Source organism: Chaetura pelagica, unplaced genomic scaffold (genome assembly GCF_000747805.2).
Source record: "Chaetura pelagica isolate M959 unplaced genomic scaffold, ChaPel_1.0 scaffold266, whole genome shotgun sequence".
Lineage (NCBI taxonomy): Eukaryota > Metazoa > Chordata > Aves > Apodiformes > Apodidae > Chaetura > Chaetura pelagica.
In genome coordinates, this window is record NW_009953799.1 from 977,182 (window position 1) to 1,001,469 (window position 24,288).

The 24,288-nt window shown below is 40.4% G+C and overlaps 1 protein-coding gene across 1 annotated transcript; it reads left to right on the top strand.

The window, feature by feature from the left end:
- The first annotated feature begins 21,722 nt into the window (after nucleotides 1–21,722).
- On the top strand, nucleotides 21,723–22,924 carry P2RY8 (purinergic receptor P2Y, G-protein coupled, 8). The gene has a single exon (XM_010001172.1). It carries the CDS (start codon nucleotides 21,786–21,788, stop codon nucleotides 22,857–22,859), a length of 1,074 nt encoding a protein of 357 aa, XP_009999474.1. The 5' UTR covers nucleotides 21,723–21,785; the 3' UTR covers nucleotides 22,860–22,924.
- The last annotated feature ends 1,364 nt before the right edge of the window (nucleotides 22,925–24,288 follow it).

Consider the following 24,288-nt stretch of genomic DNA (forward strand, 5'->3'; position numbering starts at 1 on the left):
ACAGACTGCTACATGCAGTCGTTTTGCTTTATGCACAAGAGTTGAATGTGATTCATAGATGAATAAAGTTAAACTTGCAGCAATTAAACTACTGAATAGCTCTGAAGATCAAGATTTAATATTTTTAGTGTTACCTATTTATTAGTTTTATATTAATTTATTCACATTTATTTCTCTTTTGAAATAATTAATCTCAGATCAGCCCTAAACTAAGTCCTTCTTCATGATGACTCACGTTAGTGAAATCCAGTGCCACAGATTTTAGCAATGTCCTACATACAGACAGTTGCAAATGGCAGCATTTTATTGAACACACATCTGTGAGACACAGTGACTTTAGCATTAGAACTTTTTAATCTATGTTGGGACTACAAAGATTGTACTGCTGATAAGTCAGTGCTGTCAATGATGAAAAATGACATGAGTGTTTCCCCAGTGGAGAGACAGCCCAATACAGTGTAATTTAAAAAAAAAAACAAACCAGCATAGCATTCTTATAATGTATATATGTACTTATAGAATATGTTCTTTGCATATCAGTTTGTATCTGTCTTTTTGACACTGAAAGCCATCTGTCCTTAGTGGCAAACGCCAAGGTAAAGTGCTTTACTGCTTTTGCTCTGTTTTATATGCTTTTAACCTGAGAGATCTCATATGAAATTACTGGGTAGAAAAAATGGTTCTGCCCTACACTGGTAGAGTTTGGAAAACAACCTCCCTTTGCATTATGCAAATTAGTCTCTTCACTTGGTGTTTCAGCCAGGGTGGATGAGAAACCTCTATTTGTTCTTCAGTTAAGTTTCTATTTCTCAAGTTCTCATTATAGTTTCCACTAGTTCTGAACATCCCCACCCCCCAGAAAAAAAAAAAAAAAAGAAAAAAAAAAATCACCAGCAAAACCCAACAACAACAAAACAAAAAACAAACCAAAACAAAACAACCCCAATAAACCAAATCAACCAGCAAAAAAAAAAGCAAACAAACAAACCCAAATACTAACCACCTAGTTTGGGGCTCTTCTGTGTTTTTTTTACACTCAGATTAAAATGTTATCAGGCCTTCTTTAACTTTCTGCATGCTTGAAAGCAGATTGTTTCAACCACTACTTCCTTATTTCTCCTCCCTTCCTCTTAACTCTTAGATCCTCTTGCTTTTGTCCCTTGTTTACAGTCTATGAAGAGTTTAACATATGCATCTTCCCAAACAACCGGCAGTATGAAAGCCATGCAAGTTTTCAGGTAGCTTCTCATCAGAAAAGCAAGATAGGCTTCAAGTGGTGACAACAGTTTGGTAGGAGTGGGGAGTGGGGTTTTGTCAGGCTTTTACCACCAAGAATCTTACGGTCTTCTCATTCATCCTTCTAATAGTGTTTTCTTTTGATGAGCCTACACCACACATTGCATTCAAAGTATCAGCAATGCTTGCTGTCTACCCACACACGATAAAAATGACCCATCATCTGCTGCTTTCCTCAAAGCCTGTCCTTCACAGTGATGCCTCTGCATACCCCCTTGTAGGAATTAGTTACAAATGTAGTGACAGGATGTCACAAGAGATAGCTGAGGTCTCATGCTGGGGCGAGGACGTGTGGGTAAACTACTCTCTGTATGTCCCACTAGCCTAGTTCTGCTAAAAAGCATTATGTAGTAGATAACAGTAGTCAGCTGAACTATAGGATCTTCATACCAGCCTTCTGCCATCCCAGCCTAGTGGGGAAAGATCAAGGGGTATCCATAAAGGACCTCAGCAAGAGGGATAAAGCAAGTAGAAACCTATATCCCTTTGAGCCAAGGTTCATAATCCTTCTCTAAGCATCCCAGGAACTCAGGCATGTTCATGCAACAAGCAACAGCCCTACTTCTCTCCTGCCTGTCAGAAGGAAACAAGGACAGGCTCTCGACCTAGTGGTTTGCAGTGAAGGCACCATACACACCTGCCAGACTCACCCTCTTCCACCTCCCTAAATCCCTTAGATCCAAACTACTCTAGAAGGATGCAACAAAAATGCAGAGTTGAGCCAGGTAGCTTTTCTCTGCTGAATGCCCTTCCTAGTCTGCTGGGACAGGATATCAGTTCTCAAGGAGTTTGGCAAGGGAAGGTTAAGATTTCTGAGTACATACCATGATCTGGGAGGACTGGTTAGCTGATTGAGTGGCTGCATGAAATATCTGCCAGGTTTTTTGACCTAGAGAAAAGCCATAGGGACTGCTGCAAAAGCAGGAGAGGCAAGTAATTTTATGTGACTGTCACTGAGGCTTACAATGGGCAGGGTGGGCAATCCATCCAGGATGGGACTGTGCTCACCAAGGGATGATTTAGCTGCACAAGCCAAGGAGATTCTTCTGCAAAAGGGACACAGTCCTGGAAGGCAGAGCAAGGCAAATGTGCATTTGTGACTCTCATTATATGCCTGACATCAGCCCTCTGCATATGAATGTGCCTCACTTACTTGTTGGCATTCACCCCAACCTCACACTAGCAAAGAAAAGATTTACTCACAGGTCAAATTTCCATTATCTGATCTTAGTGCTAGAAGTGAATAAAGGCTTTAGGAGCCTACACACTCTCTTGTTGTCACTCTAAGTGCTAAAATTCAAGGCTAAGGTCTTCAACTGCTCAGTGTTTGCTAAGGCTGCCCGATATCAAAACGAAGAAGCCCAGTCACTGATCACTCAGAAGCAGGTATATCCTAACACCCAGCTCAGACTGAAGGCCTCAGGTTATTCACAGTTGTGGAGTGAGGAAAAACTGTTTCTTGTGCTGTATTATTTTGAAGACCACTCAGCATACTGCAGACTTACTGGAGCAGGTCCTGCATGGAATACAACCAGAAGAAAAGGGGCAACACAATGTGCCCTTTAATATTGTGTATTCTTGTAGCACCCTCTAAAGACTAGAGATGTTTACCTAATATGATTGGAATAACCTATTCTTGCAGAAATGTGTTAACCACCATGGTAAAGTTACTTGTATACAACTTCTCTTTACTCTCGCACCTCAATTTCTTCCAGTTTCCACAGCGCAACTGGGAGATAGAGTCAATGGGTGAGAAAAAAAAAACTTATAGTTTTTTGTTCAGTATAGAATTGTCAGGGTTGGAAGGGACCTCTAGAGATCATCCAGTCCAACCCCCCTGCTAAAGCAGGATCCCCTAGAGCACATCACTCAGGGCTGCATCCAGGTGGGTTTTTAATACCTCCAGAGAGGCAACACCACAACATCCCTGGGCAGCCTGTTCCAGTGCTCTGTCACCCTCATAGTACAGAAGTTTTCCCTCATATTTAAGTGGAACTTCCTCTGTTTCAGCTTATGCTTATGGCCCCTCTTCCTGTCACAGAGGACTACTGAAAAGAGTCTGGCTCCATCCTCCCTGCACCCACCCTTTAGATACTTGTAGGCCTTAAAAAAGTCTCCCCACAGCCTTCCCTTCTCCAGGCTAAAGAGTCTCAGGTCTCTCAGCCTTTCCTCGTAAGAGAGATGCTCCAATCCCCCAAATTTATTTGTTGATCTCCACTGGACTCTCTCTAGTGTCACCCTGTCTCTCTTGCACTGGGGAGCCCAGAACTGGATGCAGGATTCCAGAGGTGGCCTCACCAGGGCAGAGTAGAGGGGGAGAATGACCTCCCTTGACCTACTGGCCACACTCTTCTTTATGCACCTCGGGATTCCATTGGCCCTCTTGGTGGCGAGGACACACTGCTGGCTCATATCTCCCACCTGAGAGAAGACATCCAAACCCGCCATTTGTATTTCAGTGTAATTTGCATGTTTTTTACGAAGTGACTAATAGAAAATCTTATTTCTTGGTGGGAGGTGTAGATTTAAATCTCATCACTCGCACACAGAGAAATTAATTCGTGTCTCCCACATCCTCATTGAAAGATATTTGGGAACAGTACTGTTGTTGCTGGTTTGGATCCTTCCACATTTTATGAGGTAAGACTGAGGCAATATCTCCAGAAGCAATTTCAGTCATAATACGCAATTATAGCTAAAAGTCTCCCTCATCAGAGCATCAAAACCTGCAGCTTTTACAAGGACTGAGGTGTTTCCTGTTGTCTATCTTGCTTGCTGCTCAGAGTCCTGGTTTTCTGGACCTCATTCTAAAAAGCCTTATTGTGAGCAGACAAGGTATGGGACTTCTCAGCTGGGGCCGTGGAGACTCCTGGGCTGGCAGGTGCCTCTGTCTGCTGATGTTTCTACAACCCAGGGCAGAGGAGGTATGGGTGGTGGGTGCTCTAAGCTCTCTCTGTGGATTCATATTCTGTATTAGCTGCCTCTAGGTACTTTGTTGCTTTCTTGTACCTCAGTCTTTTTTTTTCTGATTTAGCAGAACTAACCACAGTCTCTTTTAACGCCCAGTTTCTAAAGAAACTCTTTTAGGTAGTTTTCAGCTGAACTGTAACTTTCTTGAGCTTAACTAGTAACAAGAACAAGACATCAGAAATACAGTATAAAAACTCACAGCCTGACTTTTGTAATATGAGGTATTCTGTCATTTGAGAACCAGGGAACCCCAGTGTACCACAGTGTGTGGACATTTTCCGCCTTAGGATGTCATTATGTTATTATAATTTGGGCAGAAGAAAAACTACCTGTAAATAAAGAATATTCAATTTTGATAATTGATTTGGGAAGTCTCATTATTTGGCTATCACAATTTAAGGTACAAGGAAGTGCTCAATTTTAAAAATAAATTAATAATAGTAATAAAAAAACCCAAAACCCACAGTTTTAACAAAGTAGTCTCTTGAAATGGCTCAAACTGAGCATTCAAAATGATGGTACAAAAATCTCTCTCATTCAAGAGTTTTCTGTCATAACTTTTGAGTTATTTAATCAAGCTTACTGCATTACTTTTAAAGAAGTCACTGAAAGGTTTGCAGAGAGTATAGCGTAAGAGATCTTGATGCCTTGCCTGGGAAAAACACAGTTATAAACCATGAGAACAAGTCCACTGATTCCAGTAAATTGATGTTAATTTATTGGATTAATATTTTCTGAAATATACAGAACATATCTAACTTCTTAAGGCATTCTAGAAAAACAAACAAACAAAAAAAACAAACAAAAAACCAGAAAAACTTCTCAGTGAATGGCTAGTGTAGTTTTCATCTTACAGTAAGCATGCAAGTGTGGTTTTTACATATTGCTTTTTCAGTTAAATACGAGCAGATGCTCTGCTGGCAATTTCAAAAACTACTTGTTCTCCTTATAAGATTTGGAGCATTTACAAAACAAGGCACTAATATTTCTTATACCATCATCCGTGAGGTAACTGAGCAGTGCAAGTATATTACTCATATTAAAAAAGAAAACCAAACCAAATAAAAATAAATAAAATTAAATCAGAATAGGAAAATTACTTTCTAAAAGGCATTGAGCAAGTGAAAGAGGGAGAACTGGAACTGAAGATGATGTGATTGTCATCCTCAAGGACACACCTACAGAAAAGAAGGGTCAATAAGTATGAGGCAGAAAAAACCCCTCGACCTTCAACTAAATGTAAACCAGCTAATTTTCACTCTTGGCTTCTGTCAGATTATGAATATGAGTATTCCAAGTAAGAACAAAGCAACAATGAGGCATGATCCCATTATTCTTGGAGACTACAAAAGTTATTATTTCATTTATAATTAAAATACAAATGGTAATGGCAAGGAGTTGACATGTGATGATGCCTAAAAATAGGAGACTAGTATAAATACGTTAAGCCTAAAAAGCAGTCTGTCTTGTGATTAGTGTGGTCATTTCAAAATATTTCCTTCCTTTAAAAAGAAAGGATGGGTTTCTGTTGGTGAATTGCTAGGTGTCTTCTCTTTCTTCTAGCCTTACCAAAAAAAAATGATAGATTTCTTTTACATGAAAAAAAACAGGTAAATAAAACTATTTTTTTTTTCCTGTAGTGTAGTTTATAACATGATAGAAAGCTCTAAAAAATATCAGTAAATGAACCAGTAACTTCTATGTGTGGTTTATAGTACGTCTTAGAGGTTAGATCTACAGAGCTGGTGTAGGAGTAGTGGGAGGTTTGAACCAAAGAAACTGCTTTTGAATTATTTATTTTTTTTTTATGTGTGTGTGTAATTTTTTTTTAAGAGTTTCAGGGAAGTGAAAGAGGAACCTGTGCTAAACTGCTAGTCCTAACTTGTACAAAACTTTCCCCGCATGATGTGGTGAAATGTCATTTATCACCACACTCTTGTGTTCGGGATCTGAAACATTAGAGCACTGTGGCATTGCTCACCTGAATGGCTAGGTGGCTAGAAGGGGCTGTAAGAATTTATTTTGCAGCTCCAGGCTCTTTTATGAAAATGTAATGCACAGCCTTTACTTAGCACAAATCCTCCAGAAAACCAACTTATTTTAGAGCTCCTTTCCTTTCCTTTCCTTTCCTTTCCTTTCCTTTCCTTTCCTTTCCTTTCCTTTCCTTTCCTTTCCTTTCCTTTCCTTTCCTTTCCTTGTTTCTCCTCTCTGCCTATGTATACGACAGAGTAAGAGTAAGAGAAACATACACACACAAAAAAAAGCAACCATACTAAAGCTGCTCTCCTGGAATTTACATTGCCTTTATGATTTTATAAGAATTGCTGAGATCTTAAAGTAAAAAGCAGTTGGACTTGCATCCTTCAGTAACCTGATTTAGTTTCAAAACACTGGCTTTTTCCATCATTTGCTTGCCAAACCACATTAAACCTCCTGCGGGCTGCAACGCTAAATGTCTATCGCAGGCATCGGTGATTCCACCTCACATACCCTGCTGGGCCTCTCCACCTAGATTTAGGTGAGACACTAGGAAGAAATTCTGTAGTGTGAGGGTGGTGAGACACTGGAACAGGTTGCTCAGGGAAGTTGTGGGTGCCTCATCCCTGAAAGTGTTCAAGGCTGGGTTGGATGGGGCTTTGAGCAGCCTGGTCTGGTGGGAGGTTTTCCTTCCAATGCAGAGGGGTTGAACTAGATGATCTTTAAGGTCCCTTCCAACCCAAACCATTCTACAATTCTGTGATGTTGATGTAGAGGCAGGCTGGCCACCACGGGCACCAGCAGAAACCACAACCCAGTGTCAGGTTATTTCAGCAGGGTCAAGGAGGGCACAGGCTTGGCAGGTCTGTGGGAAATCCATGAGATGGCCCCAAGCCCCTGAACTTCCCAAGTGGGAAGCACAAGCCATGGGTTCCAAACAGAGCTTGGAACAAGGTAGCAGCAACAATTAAATGACCTCCACTATTCTCAGAAGGAGAAGCGAGAAAAAAGTCGGTTGCTGATCTTCCTTCACGGCAGTCAGGAGAGTGGGTTGTGTTTTCAGAAGCAGTGTCCTAGGAAGCTGAGGGTTTCCTTGAGGTTTCAAAAGAGAAGGTGGCTGCTGTGGGGGCTGTGATCACGCTTCAGCCACTGCCAAAGCATCAGATGCCTGCCAGTGGAGGAGCTCCCTGTGGCAATTCTCCTTCGAGATCTGTGGCACTACAAGAGAGTGAAAAAGGAAACCAAAACCTTTCGATAGGGAAGCCCTCATGATAGCCCTGGTTTCAAGCTTGCCATTTTCTACCAAGTTTCATTTCTCATCAGTTATTTGCATGTATTATGCATTTCTTTGGGAGCAACAAGTTGTATTTTTACATTATATCAATGCTAATAGATTAATCATCTCCATGGAAAGTTTTTGGTCACTGGAACGTGCTTCTCTGCACCATTAACTGACAAGAAGAGCACCTAGTGCAACTTTGGTTTGTGCTAGTTACCTTCTCCCCACTGGCTCCCAAGCACAGTTCAGCAGCTGGCTCAGGCCGGGCCATTGTGAACAGGCAGGCTGATGTCATTGCCCTGCTGAGGAGGCCTGATAGCCTGGGCAGAGACTGTCCCTGGCCAGCTGGCCTCCATGGAAGAGGACAGCCCCAAGTGCATGTGGTTATTAGCACCAAGCAAAACACAGAGTGCCAACTAAGGGCCTTCAGACAGAGCAGCAGCTCTTCTGGGGACAGAAGGCATTTTTAAGAAGGAAAAGGGTTCTTCAGTAATACCAGTATTTCCTTCAGTGTTTCTCCAAAGCCTAATTCTGCACCCACATAGCAATGGTCTCAGAAGTAGGGTCCTCTCTCTGCTGGGCTTTGCAGTCACCTAGTACTGCTTGTGTCAACAGCCCAAAACAATGACTGGGGTAATATGAATTTAAGGATAAAAAACAAACAGACAAACAAAAAGCAAAGGAGAAACTTAGTCTCCTTAGTCTGTCCACTAAATACAGGTAGGGTCAAAACTGACACCCCAACATAGAATACTATTTTTTAATTAAGCAGCTGAAATTGTACCAATGTATGTATGACAGACTACAGGACAAAGCTCTTGGGTGTCCTGATGAGGGAGCAGGAAACCCCAGGTTATTGCTTCTGCCACCGAGGAGGCTCAGAGTGATAGAAGCCTGAGTTAAGATCTGCATCTCCTTCTCCTGTGAAGAGCTCCTTTCTGGATCTTGAATTGGTGGCCTCCACAAGGAGTCAGAGTGTGGCACCTGATCGCATGCGTCGCACATGGGCACGTTTGTCCACTTTGTTTAGGGGCAGTTGAAGGGTTCTGTTATTTCCATAAATTTTGCCCTCAGGTGTTTTACTATCCCAAGCACGTTGCTGCCACATTTATCATCCTTGTTATGTGACTGATGATACAGCCCTGCAGTTACAGCCTTCAGACCATAGAAATTCTGTCTCCTTTGTGGATGTGGCTGAAGTGTTTACTGGATGTGACACAAAGCATCCTGCAATAACTCAGTACCTGTCCTGCAGTGACATGGTCTCTTTTTGTAGGACTGTATCACTGTGTGCTCTGATGACAGAATTTCCAACAGTTACCTCTATCATCAGATTCCTCAGGTGCCCAAATGTGGCCAGGTTCCCAGCTGAAAATCAGGGCAATTTGCCTCAGCATTTTGGCACTTTTTGCATATCTGTAGAGACAAAAGTAGCTGGGGTTTTTTTCTGGCTGTTTTACGTGATCTGCTTTATATGCTTCATACATGCAAACTCTTTGTCCAGTTCCTTCCTGGGCTTTATTAATACCTCTTCCTGTCCTTTTTTTTCTAAGAATGCAGAGGATTTAATAACATTCCCACCCTTAAGTATGTCATCCTGAAGTATATGCTTTTCTGTGCCAGTTGGCTTTCTCGAGTCTTTAGTTTAAAAACTATAATCTTAACATTCAGTAGCAGAAACTTTGCCCTGATTAGGTTTATATTGGATCATATTTTCCTGTAAATGCACCATCTGCACCAAACATTTCCTTCTTTCTTAGAACATTTATATCATTTTCCTACTCATCTATTTTTCATCACACACTGAAGTTGCAGGAATGCAGTAATATTTCAGAACACATATTTAGAGGTCCCTAGAAGTCCTAACAATTCAAATTTTTCCTCCAAAGATCTCCTGCTTCTCTATTGTTATTAGTGTCTTATTAGAGCATAATAGCTCAAGTAGACTTCAAAACCACCTTTGGGTTTGGCTTTACATATCCCATGAGTTTCACAGCCTTCATTTTTAACAGGCAGCTTTCACACAAACTGAAATATCAATAAAGTCTGTAACCAGCACCTCAAGGTCTAGAATTTCTCTCTTTTATATCAGGTGATACTTTTGTCTGTGCCACTGAAGGATCTCCCATCTGCAGCAGCTTTTCCTCTAGCTTGCTGTTCCTGTCACTAAATGTCCATCCTCCTCAGAAAGGGAGGGACTGCCCCTCCGTTGTGGGACTGCTCTTTTATGGTACAATTGCAAATTTCTTTGACACATTGATTTTCTGCCAGATTATTGCATTTATTGTATTGTGTTCATAGGTTTTAGCAAAGCAGGAGGAGTTTATTTTCCTTTTCCTTTTAGACTGCTTGGATGAAGGGAAGCATTTTCAGGTGCCAAAGGGTAAGAGTATTGCATTTTCTTTTCCTACACCTGAATTCTCATCGCAGTCAAGTTCCTCTTTATCCTCTAGACTCATTTTGAGAGGTCATGCCACCCAGGGACCCCCTTATGGGGTTTATAGGTATTTTAGCTTGTGGCACCACTGAAAAACCTATTTATAGCATACATATATCATCTAGATTAGGTTTAACATATAATATAGCATCTATCAGTATATCATCATGTCAATATCTCATACATAATATTCATTTTATAAGTTGGATAAATAAGAATACCTGCCTGTCACTGTGACAGCTTCCAACCTCTCCTTTACTTTGCTGGTGTATCCTGTCCTGAGGTGCTGCCTGCACCAGAATCCTGCTAAGGCTGCTCTCACCTCCTACTAACCTATGCTGCTTGTGTGTGGTCACCATTTCACATATCTCAGCTGTATTTATTTACTTTAAGCATGATGAGCAACCAGACAACTCATGGGAGAGGTAGTATATCTGCTGTATGTCCTATAGTAAAGTAATGAATGCACCTGCTCACAGAGTAACCTGGAGCTGTTTTGCAAAACTTGATCCCAGAGGGGTAAGCAACCTCCTTTGTCTGTAGGAGGGCAATCAAATGCATAGTGTGACTGATGAGATATGGGTTATTCACACCTTTGCTTATGTTGAAAGAAGGTGTTTGCTTGGCCATATGCTTAGAAATAGCAGACCACAGGTACTCATGGTAGAGGAGATTGTGATATACAGACTTTTTACAAATGCAATACCCAGAGTTATTAAGTCAGAGTTAAATGCCAAGGCCATTTATAAAGTAATCAGACACATAGACCAATAAGTAACAACACTGCAAAGCACAGCATCTTCACATTCATTGTATCTTCTCAAGAGGGCAAGACTCCAGGAAGGATTTGAAGATCAGTGATGAACCAGATCTCTCAGAACATTTTGGTAGCAATAAAGAGGAACTGGAGCCAATAACAAGCTGTTGCAATGTATTTTCTGTTGCTAAGAACAGAGACTAGCTCCCCCAACAAAACCAGCTGCAGAACACATTTTACTTCTGCCTGTGATTATTTCATAGGTAACATTCCTGCAATAATATATTAGTATATATCTTGACACATATTTCTCAATGCAGGAGGAGTACATTAGACAAGGATAGAATCCAGCTTTTGTCTTATGCATTTAAGTTACTTAAGTGCAGTGAAGATTTGAGAGGAAGACCAAAGCCTGAATATGAGGGCACTTGCAGCCTGGTGCAGCTAAAGAGCTGAGCTTTAACCAACTGTCTCACCTGCACTTGAGGACTCACAGAAGAATGAAACAACAGCAGATGTGGTTTCAGGGTGCTATTCCTGTTGCATCTCTTCATATGAGTGAGATAGCTCAAGTAGTCACAAAGATACTGAGCAAGAGGTAAAGCTTTCCTTAGAAATCTTCTTCTTTTTTTCCCCATTTTATAATCTCAGTTTTCTTGTATGTTACCAGTCACACCTCTAACTGGTATCAAATTGCCAAACTGAAGAGAAGTCAGGAAAACAGTGTGAAGTGGTAAGTCAGAGGAAAAATAATAATTATCTTGGCTCTTTCTTTTTCCTTTGTGTGCATATGTGATGCTGCTTTTAAAACTAGGTCTTACAGTCTATCTGTTCCTGTAGTGAGCTATTTCTGAGGCCCCTGTTACCTGTGCGCTGTGCCTTTGGGTACTTCTGCTCAGTACTGTTCAGGAACATGTGAATTCATACTGTACACGCCACAAGCAGCACAGCTGCAGTTATTGATGCTCAACACAAGCTGTGAGCTTTTGCAGAGAAGCCAACTTTCAGTTCGTTCCAGCATGTGAAGGACATGAGTTTGCATGAGCTGGGACAGGGTGAGCTGGCTGCTACCCAGCAAAGAGCTCTGAGGTGCTGTGCACACAGACCTGCCTCAAATTTCGCTGGGAATTTTATGAATTCCAGACCTGCAGGACTGGTCCCAAGATAAGTGAATCCTGGTCATACCATCTGGGCTCCATTATGGTACTGCATGTGCCCTAAGTTGTTCCTCTCAAGACAGATGGAGGCAATACATGGTTCTCCTAGTCACAAATGTCCTGATTGTAATATGGCCATAAGTAAAGGGCAGAATCAGTTAGGATACCCCATGATTGATGCTTGAATACGATTGACTGCTGATGGTAGCGTTATAAAAATGAAGTACCTTCTGAAGCAGAGAATCACAACTGCTGGTAAGACCATATACATGGTCAACTGAACATCACTCAGGAAATATACAGTGATATATATAGCTCATTAGTACAGATATGATTCAGATTTCACATTCTGTGCTGTAACAATAAGTAGTAAGAGAAACTGCAATGGAAAGAGTTGTGACAGCACAAGATTTCTCATGGAGATCACCTGAGGTAAGCCCCAACCCACTGCTCCCTTCAGGCAAGGCTGGAAATCGGTGTCCAAAGTGCTAGGAAATGAGGAGACAACCACAGAGCTCACGTTTCCCGCCGCCTTGCATTGCAGGTATCAATGCCTACTGGCCCTTCACCAGCCCTGGCACACCTCTCCTGCTGGAGAGGTCACCTATTTTGACACGTGGTCACCTATTTTCAGCAGGTATTGGCAGGGGGCCCAGGGGAATGAATGGGCATAGTATCAGTTCCAGCCATACAAAAGATCTTCCAGCAGCCTCTTTTTTATATCTCAGCCTTCCAGCAAGAAGCACACCTTGACAGGAAGCAAGGTTTGTTCTTTCTGGACGTCTAGCTCTTCTTGCCCTTTCAGGAGCAGAGAATCACATATGACAATAAGCTGCCAAGTTCATGTCGATTTAGCTCCTACAGAGCCCCTGATCTCATGCATTTTTCAGCCCACACTGCTGATATGAGAATCACTTCTAACTGATGTGTGATCCAGGAGAATACCCAGTCTGCCAGGCGTTCACTACCAGAATGTTGCAGAAGGCATCTGGGGAGACAGCAGAGGAGTTGGTCCTGTAGATGAGCTGTCAATAAAGGCTAAATGAGTTGTACTGAACAAGTACAGCAGCAGAACCAACAGAAGACAAAATTTTCCTTCGGAGTCGCATCTGTGGCACCTTTGCTACACAAGCAGTTTTGTGACCATGTAAAACTGACTGTAGGTTTTTACACACAGGTGGAAGAAGATTGAGTGAAGGTAAATCTGAGCATTTAGACCCATTCTGTGCCAATTCTTTCTCACATGGAGGTTGGCCTGGTTATTTTAAATTGGCAGCTGAGCAGCCCAAGTGTGAGAGGGGACAATTATATTTTAGTGGACTAGTTCAGACTTTGACAGAATCCAGGCTATTATGGGCCTCCAGGAAACTAGGATCTGAATCAACAGGATGTTTAAAATGGGCTGCTTCAAACAGCTGCATTTACAATGGAAGTGACCACATATTGGCCTGTTACAGTCACTGCAGATCTGCCTTGTACAGTCAGTGACACCCACACTTTCCAGCTTACCCTAAAATAGACACTTAGATTTCTATGGATGTTAAATCCACAACTATAGCAAAGATCAAGCAAGAAAGGTGTCAGCTATACCCATATCCTACTACTAAATGGTACTGGTCTGGAAAAAGAGTTGCATGTTCATGTAGATCTTAATAAGAGGAACAGTAATTCAGCCTGTATTTACATGTCATCAGTTGTAAAGGATTGAGTGTGGGCTTTCTGGGACATGTCTATCTAGGAGATAGCAAGAGGTTTTGTACATACTGAGACCAACTAGTGGCAGTAGTAGAAGATGACCTATCTGAAGAGGGCATCCATGCTCAGCAAAGTACTTTGTTTTACTCCTAACAATGCTGTTACCCTATATTCTTTTCTCAAAACATTCCCCATATTATCCTTTCAGCTACACCTGCAAAACGTGGTTGACTGTCCTGTTTATGGACTCCATTATATGTTAAATAGATCAACAGCTGCAGATTGTCATATCCTTAAGGCAACTGCAAGAAAAAGCAATGTGTGAGCTGTTTTTGCCTTTTTAATCTTTAAAGATAATCTTCAAAAACACACATACAGCACTACTTCAATTCCTTTGTACACTGAACAGGAGAGGAAATATTCAAAAAGAGTTCCACAGAAAAAAAAATATATGAAAAGATAGAAAGTATGTTTGCTGTAAAACATCAATCAGAATACTCAGATTCAATATAAGAACACTGAGTTTTCTGAAGATTCTCTGCGGGTAATCTGTCATGTTGTCTACCACAAATACCTTGTGCCAAGAAACTGTTACTTCTTTTCATGGTATTTGAGGTTAGAATGGAGATGATTGATTATACTTTTTCTTCTGAATTTCACAACAGATACATCATAGAATCATTAAGGTTGGAAGGGACCTTAAAGATCATTAAGTTCCAACCCCCCTGCCATGAGCAGGGAACCCCACCACTAGACCAAGTTGCACAAAACCTCACCCAACCTGGCCTTAAAAGCCTCCAGGGATGGGGCATCAACAACCTCCCTGGGCAACCCATTCCAGTTCCTCACTACCCTTATAGTGAAAAATTTCTTCCTAACATCTAACCTAAATCTCCCTTCTCTCAGTTTAATACCATTACCCCTTGTCCTATCACTATCTTCCCTGATGAAAAGCCCCTCCCCAGCTTTCCTGTAGCCCCTTTCAAGTACTGGAAGGCCACTATAAGGTTTCCCTGGAGCCTTCTCTTCTCCAGGCTGAACAACCCCAACTCTCTCAGCCTGTCTTCAACTGCTTGTAGTAGGAAGTAATTGCAGCCCAGAAGCCATTGTGTGTCAATCCTGGACACAGACAATAGCTGAAACATTTAAAGTTATAAAGGAAATCAGTGCATGTGTTATTTAAATTTAGACTCGATCTGGCACTTTCTCTGGTCAAAATTCTATAAAAACATAAAATTTCACCATCTGGCCACAACTCAAGAGCAAAATCCCTGCAGTAGGGCCTTCAGTACCCAGAATGTCTGCCAGAGTGGGCCATTCACCATCTGACAAAAGCTGTGGGCTATGGAAGTCAAAGTTCCCCAGAAGAACTCAGCAATATTTCAGTAGCAGCTGCCGTGCACACTCTTCCTCCATGATATGTGCCAGATACCATTATTTCATCAGAGGCAAGTTACCTTGTGTTTGGGAAATAAGAGCCTGTACATGGGCAGTGACCACAGAGTAGTCTAAGTCCTGTAGAATGAATTCCTGGGATGTTATGATGAATTCTTAAAAGCTTTGCTAATCCTTTTTTAAAATATCAGACTTGAAAAAAATTAAGCTTAAGTCTGTGCGTGTGGGAAAGATATATATATATAATATTCTAGCTATTAGCCCATAAAGTGGAACCTTTTTAATCCAGTTGAGTGTGCTTACACTGACTGAAATTTAAACCAGCCTAGTAACCAGCTATCTTGCACACCAAAAAAGAAAACTGCAAATTGCTGCATTTTGCAGTGTAACCAGCACTTACAGGCATAGAATCACACTCAGATCCTCAGAGGTTTTTGTCAATACTGACACAACAGCCTTACTATTTCAATAAGCCTGACTATTGTAGAAATTAACTTTTAAAAAAACCACTTTGAATAGTTTCACTCTAACCTGGTTTATTGACAGGGATGATGATAGTGGCTTGTGTTCATGCAAACCTTATCTAAATTAAGGCGAACGTTGCAAACATCAGCACGGGATCCTGACTTTGCTAACGTATGCTTAGCAAAGGTGAAGGTTCGAGTGAACTAAAATTTAACCATCAGCAAAACTGCATAGTCCAGGAGAGACACAGCAAATGTAAAAGCTAGAGATGTACAGTTAATTTTACTACTGAGCTAGTTCTGAAGAATCAGTACAGTATTTCCTTGCTATATTTCTTTGCCTCTAACCTGTATATTTAGATTTCACACTTAGTAAGGCTTTGGTTGTTTAATTCTGGAAACTGCAGACTTGAACTCTCTCAAGCTAGAGAAATGCTCTCTACTAAGGAGAAATGATAAGGCTCTTTTTCTTCACTTTTGAATAAAGCTGGTTTTGTCTAGTTCAATACAGGTTACAAGTTCAACATGCATGTGCCCCTTCACTACACTGAAGCTGGAAATGCTTCTACATTTTCTTACTGAAAAAAAAAAAATTAGAGGGCTTTTTTACCTCAATGTGAAATCCTTGTGGAGAGAAGACACTTTTGGTTTACCTCGCCCCAACTGGTTGAGGTTAGAGCTATAACCACCATAGGGTTTACTTTGACAAGTTGTACTAAGACAAAGACTGAAGTTTGTCTCTGCAAGAATTTTTTATTAATATAGTGATTATCTTGAAACTCTTTCATTGTGAAAAAAAGTCCTCTTTTGGAAAGAAAGCATATGTATTGTTTTAGTAATCTTTGGTAAGAAATAAGAATAATAATAAAGAGTGGGTTTATTCTTCTAAAGCTAAAAGACATAGGTCAGGAATACTGCACCTAGTTAGATGGTTAGTGCACAGAGGGTAGACGTCTCCTTTCCCAAATGTATGCATTCTTAAAAGAGGATAAGCTAAAGCCTAGCAACAGCTTCTGATCTTTGCAATAATAATACTCAGAACAAAACAAAAGAGAGAGGAAAATGAAATAATGCTTTTTTGATAACAATTACAGGCCTAGCAACAGTTTCTGATCTTTGCAATAATGATACTCAGAACAAAACAAAAGAGAGAGGAAAAAAAAGAAGAGATCTGCAAAAAGATCAGCGAAGACCCAATATAAAGAGGTTTCTTAGAAGACTTAGGTTCAGCTCTTGACTGGCTGAACCAAACCCTTTGCATTTAGAGATGCAGAAGCGTAACCGTACAAGCTAAAATTTGCATGAAAGTTTTTTTGCAAGGGTGAGAAACTATCCAGACAAAACCTGCAGTCTCTTTCAGTAAAGCCCATGCTTAGTTCAAGGGACACACCATCAGAGATGTGCTCATTTACATTCCTCAGACTCGTGAATTTGAATATTTGCAGAAGTGTTTCTCTGAATAACATCAATGATGCTTCAGGAACAGTAACTCAGATGTGTTACAAGATGGCACTTTTTCTTCTTGTTCCTCATATTAAAACACCTTACTGTATCTAAACATCAAAGTGTTTGTCACTTTTCCCACAACTCCAGATGTCTGACTCCTTACCTTGCTGACTCCTTCTTCTCCTCATCCTCTGTCTACAATAGAAATTAAGTGTCTGTTTTCTGTGCTTATCTAATATCCTTTCATCTCACTAGCCATTCAGACAGCCCAGAAGGGTTGAATCCAGTAGGAACACTGCACACTGACAATCCCTAAGTTTTCACCAGTTTTAGCTACATATAGGTAGACATAATCTCTCCTCACCCTTCAGCTCTCATTACTGCTTTATAATAGTATTAAACTGAGCTAGTAAAAAATAAAACCAAAATGTTTAAAATCTTTTGAGAAAAAAAAAAATTCATTCTTCTGTCACATTTACACTGATTTAAACCTGCTAATATGATTTCTCTAAGTGCTTACAATAAACCCTGTGCTTTCATTTTGCTTCATTCTGAATCTGTATGCAAGTAAGTAAAAAATGTATTTCAGTTTGTTTTCCTGTTATCTGAAACATGCCACCCTACATTCTTCAGCTGGAAAGGTGTCTCCCCAAAGCTGTAACAATAACAAAGAATGTATTAAATAAAACCTTTTTATTCTACACAATAGGACTTTGATAGATAGTGAACCAAAAGTTATGAAACAGAATAGGTTTCAGAAGGCTTTCTGCTGCATTATATGTTTTGAGATTTATTTTACCACCTCAAATCATAAAAAAGTCACAAAACTTTTAATAAAATGGTAAATCTGGTTTTCATTTCATTCTTAGGCTTTGCAGTCTTTTTCACAGGAAGGGGTCAGATGGAAGAGAGGAAACATCAGTTTTATTAGTACCCTAAACAGAAAGTAGACACTGTTGTTACTCTTCCATGCCAAAGAAGTAACACAGTCCACTCTTGATATTGTTACTGTTTGGTTTTCAGTACAGCCTTTGATATTTCCTTTGTCATCTTTTGTCAGTTGAAGTGAAAGGAATCACTATTCCTGTCAAAAAGCACTAAGCAGCTGTGACCTTTGCTTGCAGTTACTACTAGGATGAAAACTTGGGGTCACTGAATTTCCAAGTGAGTTTTCTGTGCTCTGTCAAAAAGCACTAAGCAGCTGTGACTTGCAGTTACTACTAGGATGAAAACTTGAGGTCACTGAATTTCCAAGTGAGTTTTCTGTGCAGATGTCATGAAACAATGAGTACAAAGGGAAGCAAAAAGATCCTACCTGGATTTAGAGAGGGTTACTCCAGAGGCTATGTCAAGATGCTTCAGGACTGATATGAATGGCAGTAAGACTGGATAGTCTCATTTCAAATATCCTTATTGAGTTTTTCTTTCAGTCTACCTGTATGTCCATTTGTTTGTCACAGTTTAAATACAGGTCTCACCAAAATAAAAGCAAAGCCATGTCTTCTAACAGGGACGTTTATGTAACAGAACTATATTTTTACAGATTATGCATATGAAACCGCAGCTGAAAGTTGATATTTTAAAATTGTCCTATAGCAAAATTTCTCTTGCAGAGGATCCGTGCAAGCTCCACTGACTTGAATTGTGTTAGAAACCTGAAATTGAAAGGAATCCACTCATAAAATGTAAGGGGAATCTAACTCTAATCCCCATGAAGATTACTTTCTCACTGGGTTGATGACATTTTCAAGTTAAACCACAAGATACAGACAGAGACTGTTGTTGCAGTGGGGGAAGAATACAAAGTTACCTGAAACAAGATGAAAATATAAATAGAGCATTAACTAAATGCAAATTGACTTAATAACAGGAGAGATAAAGTACCTTGAAATACTACATAGTGGCTTCAGCACCTTAACCTGAACATTTAAAAAGCAAAGCATCACAAGTAAGGGTTACAGAGCAGGAATTTCTGCTAGCCTCAGCTTTCCTGAACAAGGAAAATAGGATTAGAGTCCTAGAATGATTTGGCAAAAGGAAATGCAAAGTTGGAAGGATATTTTTCGTACTCCACACTTCCCCAAGAGGTTATTTGGGCCCGAGAATGAGTTGCAACAACAGCCCTCTCCTCCCCTGCAGAAGACACCACGGAACCATTGCATCATTCTTCTTTTGCTTCTTATGATGCACAGGTTCCTTACCAAAAACCATGCCAAGGGGACCTACCTTTTCTGGAAGGCACCTCACTACTGAGCCTGGTGCCTTTAACTCCTGCTCAAGAGGTGCCTAAATCTGGGATGAGCTTGTGTTTTATTGCCAGTAGTGTTCCACAAGTGCATAAAATTTGCCTTTAGCCAGGCCACAGATCCTGACACTGTTTTGTGTACTGCAGCATCTATGCATGCATATTTTAATCTCCTTCTTACCAAGATGTGCTCTCAGAAAAAAATCCAAGTTTAGAAGAAACTATGTGTCATTAGCCCTAAAACAAAACTGAGTGTAAGAGATATTGAATAGCTTTATGAGCACTGTAACAGATTTAATGGAACTGTTCTCCTCTATTCCTGCTTCCCAAGCACATACAGTTTTTATAGGAATAGTTATCTGAGGGTAAGATCCTATAGCCTATGAGAACAAACATCTTTCACTTGCAGAGGTTTATTGTTAGTGCTCTGTAGATACTTTGCTATAGATAAAATTTCTCAGTTTGTTTTGGGAAGTTTAGGGTTATAGGCATAAATACGTGCCACTTGAGAAGGACTTTGAGTCAATAAAGAGTTCATAAATAGATATTTACTATGTTCAGTCACAGATATAAGAGCTGAAATAGCATTAAGGTTCCTTTTCCAAGAGTTTTGGGTCAGTGAGTGCTTTTTCAAGTTCCCCTGAAAACTGAATAGTTAGTTTTGTTCTTCATACAGCTCCCCTGACAAGGACAGAATTTTATCTGCAATGAATTTGGCTCAAAGGGATTTTTGCTGTTGTGATTATGTGATGTGTACATTAGTTGGAACATGTTTGCTCTGTGTCACGTACATGATACATTAGGAACACATCATTGACTTCTTTGCAATTCCTATTTTCTTGTGTCTTTTTCTGGGGTCCCAACAGCTCAGCTAGAAGCTCCTGGAAGACTGGGTACATTAGTTAAGATCATTTGTTTTATATGGACTCTCATTACTTCTGAATATTTTTAGCACATTTGAAGCACTGTGTCAAATTGATCAGATGAAGAAACAACACAGATAAGCCCCCCCTGAACTCCTTGCTGCTGCAGCAGTGCCTGTTCTAGAGCTGCACTCAGCTCATTTTTAGAGTTCAGTATCTCTCTGCTGCAATACAGCCCTCAGTAGAGACTTCATGTTTGCCAGGTCTCAGGAACCATCAACAGTTTCTTTGTGACAAGGCTAGTGAGTTACTCAGTAAGAGCCCCTATCATAAATCCCAGGTTTTGTTAGAATGGTAATTTCCAGCTAAAGTTAGCCCAGCTGACCAGGTCTCTGAGGGACTGACCCATTACACTGCTCATGGGCTATGACCAGACCATTAAGTTAAAAGGTCTTCTCTGACTATATCTGAGATTAAGTGACACCAAGTACCTGAGACCTACTGTTTTCCTTTTTCTAATCTAACCTCTTACACCAAGTGTGTCTTGCAAAGATTTGCTTGGATTGAACAGTGCACGTGCTCAGTGTACACTAGAAATGTGACCTTGAATCCACTCTCTGCTCCTCTTTTGTTCAACAGCATAGATATGCACATAGCTATTGGCTGGCTTGGCCTGGCACCCTTTTAAGGCCAATATTGCCACTGTTAACAGAACTTACTGTTGCTTTACACCCTGCTTTTCTCCTAGTTCATTGCCATTTCTTACTTTTTTCAACACTGTACCTCTGTGAAACTGCATCTCTGTGCTTACAGCTTAATGAAAGTAAGGACATTGAGACATGAATTCTTGTTTGCAGCTGCTAAATGATCTTACAGTGTATAAAATAAGCTAAACCATAAGATCTTCTATCTGCCAAAAAAGACCTAAATAGGCTAGACAGTGAAAATACAGTTTTTGCTTTGCAGACTGCAAAACTGAAACTAATTTTGCAGAATTGCAGGTGATGCCAATAAGACAGCTGCAAACAGAACATTTTTTAGCAATTTACACCTTGCAGAAATTGAAACTCAATAGCTTTTGTTTTTGCTAGAAGAGGGCTTGTTACTTCTTTAGGCTGGCCCCTTCATCCTGTAAACCAGTTCAAGAGACTGTAATCCGTCCCTGGTTCTCAATGATACTTGGTGGTTTTTTTCTTACATTCTGTTTATATCATGAATATAAAAAAGAATAAAGGGTTGAATGTTTACCTATCCACAACCAAAAAAAATCCAACAAAAATCAGCACTTACTTGGAATTGATCACCATTTGTTGTGTGGGTGGGCAGAAAATATTGTGTAATACAAGCAGCAAGGTTGTGACATCTGGAGTACATAGGATAGATTTAGTTCATGAAGATCCTATGGCAGTGTTTTCATGCAGACATCAACTTAATTTCAATTTGTGATATGTGAGTTTCTTTATGTTACAATAATGCAAGAGGTGTGAAAAACATACAGACTGCAAAAAGTAACAGTAAGACATTCAGCAGAGAAGTAGCTGTTCAAGCCTAGGAAGAAGTGAGACTAATAAAACGTTACCATGATTCAGGGAGAGGAGAGAGTTTTCAGGAGATATTTTTAATTGACTTGGCACATTCAACTAAATAAATCTTTTTTGTAGTTTGATTAATGAAATAAATATACTCTTAATTTCTGTTGTGACATTTTGCCTTTCTGTCCTGACATTTGCCCTCTAGGTTTTTAAGTCCAGTGCCCATGATATGATCCAGCTGGCTTATAGGATCAACAACCCCCTTCTGAATAATGGTTAAAAACACATCCCACCTGGACATTGAAACCCTGGCAATGCTCCAGAATAAAGCTATCTCCATCACCCTCCCAGTTGTGTATACACTGGTGGCTCTAATCAGTATCCCTGGCAACTTGTTCTCCCTTTGGGTGCTCTGCTGGCACATCAAGCCCAAAACACCTTCTGTTATCTTCATGATCAACTTAAGCATCACAGATCTCATGTTGGCCAGCTGCTTTCCTTTCCAGATTTCTTACCACATCCAAAGCAATCACTGGAGCTTTGGTAAGACTCTTTGCAGCCTTGTGACCGTGATGTTCTACTCCAACATGTATTCTTCCATACTGACCATGACCTGTATCAGCATTGAGCGCTACATGGGCGTGGTGTATCCCATGAAGTTGATCAAGTGGAGAAGAAAAAGATATGCCCTGGCTGCCTGCCTAGGTATGTGGCTTTTCTTGCTACTGGCCTTCTACCCCCTAGAAAGTACAGATCTGACCTATGAAGTGAAAGAACTGGGGATTATCACCTGTTTTGATGTCCTCAAATGGGATATGCTACCCAACTTTGCAGCTTGGGTAGCCTTTCTCCTCACACTATTTGTCGTGCTCTTCCTGATCCCTTTTGTTGTAACAGTTGGATGCTATATTGGCACCATTCGGAAGCTTATTCAGACATCCAACAGATATGGGAACAGGCAGAAGACTAGATCCATATACCTGGCAATGATAGTCCTTCTGGTATTCATCACTTGCTTCGCTCCCAACAACTTTATCCTACTTGCGCATATGATCATTCGCCTGTTTTACGGCGGGAGTTTGTACCCTGCTTACAAGCTCACCTTGTGCCTCAGCTGCCTCAACAACTGCATTGATCCCTTCATTTATTATTTTGCATCCAAAGAATTTTACCAGAAATTCATGCAAGTGTTTCGCCCTAAAGTACTGCTCAATGACAGTTCGGAAAACAGGAGGGAAAGTTTATTCTCTGGCAGGACCATGTCGGCCAGGTCGATGTCAAGTGGACCTATGGATGGATTAGAGGGAGTAAAGGTCTACCTGCAAAGGCAAGAAAGTGTTTTTTAACCTCAGACATCTCCAGAAGAAAAGCACCTGGGAAATTCATGAGTAGACACAGAAAAGGTTTCTTTGCTCCAGTGACAAAAGTCAAGCCATACTCATATTGCACATCTTACTGCAGTGTTTTCTGGTAAGCAATTGAAGTGTCAAAGGAACAGAGTTTATTTAAGAAGCCACTGAAGCAAACCAAACATTCATCATCAGGACTTGACCTGGAACTGGTTCTACTGCATGAAAGCAAGGGATACCTTTAGAACAAACATTGCTTTCAGGTTGTATGATGTCAGTGCTTAACCAAAGGGTTGTGAGTCTCAGTGAATGTGAAATATTACTGCATATGAATTAAAGCATGCACTGAAATTGGTTTTGGGGTAAGGGAGTTATTTTTCTAAGCAATGTGCTGGGCCTTTTGTTTGGTTTGTTCTGGGGGTTTTTTTAAGGTATTGCTTTCTCTCGTTATATTTCTACAAAAGAATGAGTAAAAATAGCTTGTCATTTTACCATTAATGTATAATGCATAGCCACTGTGAATTCACCACAACACTCACCCAACTGTTTATCAGAACCAAACCACACTAACCTTCAAAAAGGTTAGTATGACTCATGTTATTTATTTCAATTTTATATAACAAAATATCTCATACAATTAAAAGAAAGCTAGAACAAATAATGTTTGAGACTACGTCAGCCACTAAGTGGATTATATTTTCACTTACTGAAGCTATTTATTTCTCAGGACAGTGGGGAGCAGCTGATTTAAGAAAACATGTTTTCTCACATTGACCTACTACAGTAATAATGCTGCTGATTGTATGCGATTGGTATCAAGCAGTCACTTTCAACAGTTCACTATAGGCTATACACAGAAACACCACCCCCTCAGCAGAGAATTTAGATTTATATAGTGCACAAAGAGTGATTTTATGTTGCCACTGGTGTGGACTATTAACCAGATTTTCAGCTGGATAAATGAGAATTCAACCAGACACTGGAGCAATCCCATGCCAGCAGAAACCAGCTGAAAAACTGTCCTTGTGGCTTGATGTCAGAAACTTACTGCTTTCAAGCAGGCAACAGTGAGAAAAAAAAAAAATGAAAGCAAAGTTTGAGAATGGGAGATGTACCAAATACCCTGGAAAAAGATTACAGGAGGTTGATTATGCAGTCCTGTGTTTGGGACCCCTCTTTCAAATATTGTTCTCCAGCTCATTTGCATATGCTGTGTCATATTTTAACTCTTCTCACATATTAACAACTGCCTGTGTGCTTGAAAAGACAACTGCTATAAAATATGCACTGGGGACAGGAAAAGACATATGTGATATTTACAGCTTTTTACCTACCTTTGGTCCTCAATGACAGCAAAGAGCCAAAAAACACCCAACAGAGCCAGACAAGTTTCTCCCCTCAAGCGAGAGACAGTTATGCAGTATCC

Bases quoted from the DNA above. Each gene is read 5' to 3' on its own strand.
- P2RY8 (XM_010001172.1), top strand. From the start codon at position 21,786: ATGGTTAAAAACACATCCCACCTGGACATTGAAACCCTGGCAATGCTC.